Source organism: Alnus glutinosa, chromosome 10 (assembly GCF_958979055.1).
Source record: "Alnus glutinosa chromosome 10, dhAlnGlut1.1, whole genome shotgun sequence".
In the NCBI taxonomy this organism is placed as follows: Eukaryota; Viridiplantae; Streptophyta; class Magnoliopsida; order Fagales; family Betulaceae; genus Alnus; species Alnus glutinosa.
In genome coordinates this window covers 1,278,190-1,280,300 of record NC_084895.1, presented here as the reverse complement: position 1 = coordinate 1,280,300, position 2,111 = coordinate 1,278,190, and the positions used below count along the sequence as shown (strand labels likewise).

Genomic DNA, 2,111 nt, shown 5'->3' with positions numbered 1-2,111 from the left:
TCAGAGAGAAAGAGAGATCTCCAAGTTGTAAAAGCAGGAACATATGGAGATGGAAAAGAATGGGTACAGAGCTCATTGTTTGGTCTTAACCTATCCAGCCCAAGGCCACATTAATCCTATGATGGAATTCTGCAAGCGTTTGCAGCACAAAGGAGTAAAAGTTACATTTGTTATTACCAACTTCATCTCCAAGACCATGCAAAAAGAAGCAAGCTCTATTGCGCTCGAGACAATCTCCGATGGCTATGATGAAGGCGGGTCAGCGCAAGCGGAGAGCATCTATGCCTACGAGGAGAGCTTCCGGCGAGTCGGGTCGCAAACTCTGACTCAGCTCATTGAGAAACTTTCAAGCTCAAGCAGCCCGGTTGATTGTGTTGTTTATGACCCTTTCTTGCCTTGGGCTCTAGACATAGCCAAAAGTTTTGGCTTGCTCGGGGCTGTGTTTCTTACTCAATCTTGTGCTGTTGATAATATATACTACCATGTCCACAAAGGAGTACTCAAACTCCCTCTTTCAGAGACTGAAATTTTGCTTCCTGGGTCGCCGCCACTCCAGCCTCAGGATTTGCCGTCCTTCATTTCTGATTTCGAATCTTACCCGGCTTACTATGACATGCTTGTGGGTCAATTCTCCAACATTGATAAAGCTGACTGGGTCCTTGTTAACACTTTTTATGAGTTGGAGCAAGAGGTAAGGTCTTGTAGTCAGCTCTTCATGAAAGATCAAGAATTATAAGTGAAATTTTGCTAATTTTGATTCCATGTGATTTTATGCTTCTAACAATTGAATATTGTTGATAAACTATTTTGTAGGTGGTGGACTGGATGGCAAAGATACTGCCATTGAGGACAATAGGACCAACTATACCATCTATGTTCTTAGACAATCGAATTGAAGATGACAAAGAGTATGGATTGAGCATCTTTAAGCCGAACACCGATACTTGCATGAAATGGTTAAATGATCGTCCGAATGGGTCAGTCGTTTACGTTTCATTCGGGAGTATGGCTGCTCTTGAAGTTGAGCAAATGGCTGAACTAGCTTGGGGATTGAGAATGAGCAACAGTTACTTCTTGTGGGTTGTCAGGGCATCGGAAGAGGCAAAGCTCCCGAAAAACTTCGTGGAGGAGACGTCAGAGAAGGGATTGGTGGTCCGTTGGTGTCCTCAGCTAGATGTCTTAACTCACGAGTCAGTGGGATGCTTTGTGACACATTGTGGGTGGAACTCTACTCTGGAGGCCCTCAGCTGCGGTGTTCCGATGGTTGCAGTGCCACAATGGACAGACCAACCCACGAATGCAAAGTATATTATGGATTTTTGGAAGATGGGATTGAAAGCTCCGGTTGATGAGAAAGGGTTAGTCAGTCGAGAAGCAGCGGAACATTGCATCAAGGAAATAATGGAGGGAGAGAGAGGGAAAGAGATAAGGAAAAATGCCTTAAAATGGAGGAAATTGGCCAAAGAAGCTGTTGACGAGGGTGGAAGTTCTGATAAAAACATTGAAGAATTTGTAGCCAAATTGGTTCACTCCTAAGCTCTAGACACAAGTTTCATGTCTATTTCCTAATAACCTGTGGAATGGTTCAAATCCTATCTTTAATTGCTTCTTGTTCAATTATTGCATTTGACACTTGCATATTTGCTCTTAGCCTCCAGAAAGTTCTCGATCAACTGATATTTGGAGAAAAGAATAAAATATCTTCATACTGTTGTATTGACTTTTGAAAATTATCTAAAAACTGGTGAAGTGATAAGGATAAAAATGCTTCAGGATAAATGATGATTTGATTAACTATTAAATTTAGAGGATTCATGTGTGGATACTCGTAGATTTAACAAATTTAATAATTAAATTTTAAAAAATATATATATAAAAAATATACGAGAAATATTAAACCTTCATTTCTCGTAAATAAAACCTTGTAGTCAAATCTTTTTATGAATATGAACGTTAGGTGGACAATTTTTTGATTTAACCAAAGTCAATGAGCAGTTGTTAAGTTACCCTATTTTGTCCACGTACGATAAAGACAGCATTGCAAATTCAAAGTACTAATGTGAGAAGGCCACAACAAACACAGAACTCGTGTACAATTTGTCAACTTTATG

The 2,111-nt window shown here is 40.1% G+C and overlaps 1 protein-coding gene across 1 annotated transcript; it reads left to right on the top strand.

The window, feature by feature from the left end:
• LOC133879898 (UDP-glycosyltransferase 74F2-like) lies at positions 1 to 1,632 on the top strand. Its single transcript, XM_062318711.1, has 2 exons — positions 1 to 691; positions 814 to 1,632. The coding sequence occupies exons 1-2, from the start codon at positions 44 to 46 to the stop codon at positions 1,534 to 1,536; spliced, it is 1,371 nt and encodes a 456-aa protein (XP_062174695.1). The 5' UTR covers positions 1 to 43; the 3' UTR covers positions 1,537 to 1,632.
• The last annotated feature ends 479 nt before the right edge of the window (positions 1,633 to 2,111 follow it).

What these genes read in the sequence shown, in the direction of transcription:
- LOC133879898 (XM_062318711.1), top strand. Translation starts at nt 44, where the DNA reads ATGGAGATGGAAAAGAATGGGTACAGAGCTCATTGTTTGGTCTTAACC. An exon ending in TTTATGAGTTGGAGCAAGAG is followed by an intron (nt 692 to 813) that starts GTAAGGTCTTGT and finishes ACTATTTTGTAG; the next exon opens with GTGGTGGACTGGATGGCAAA.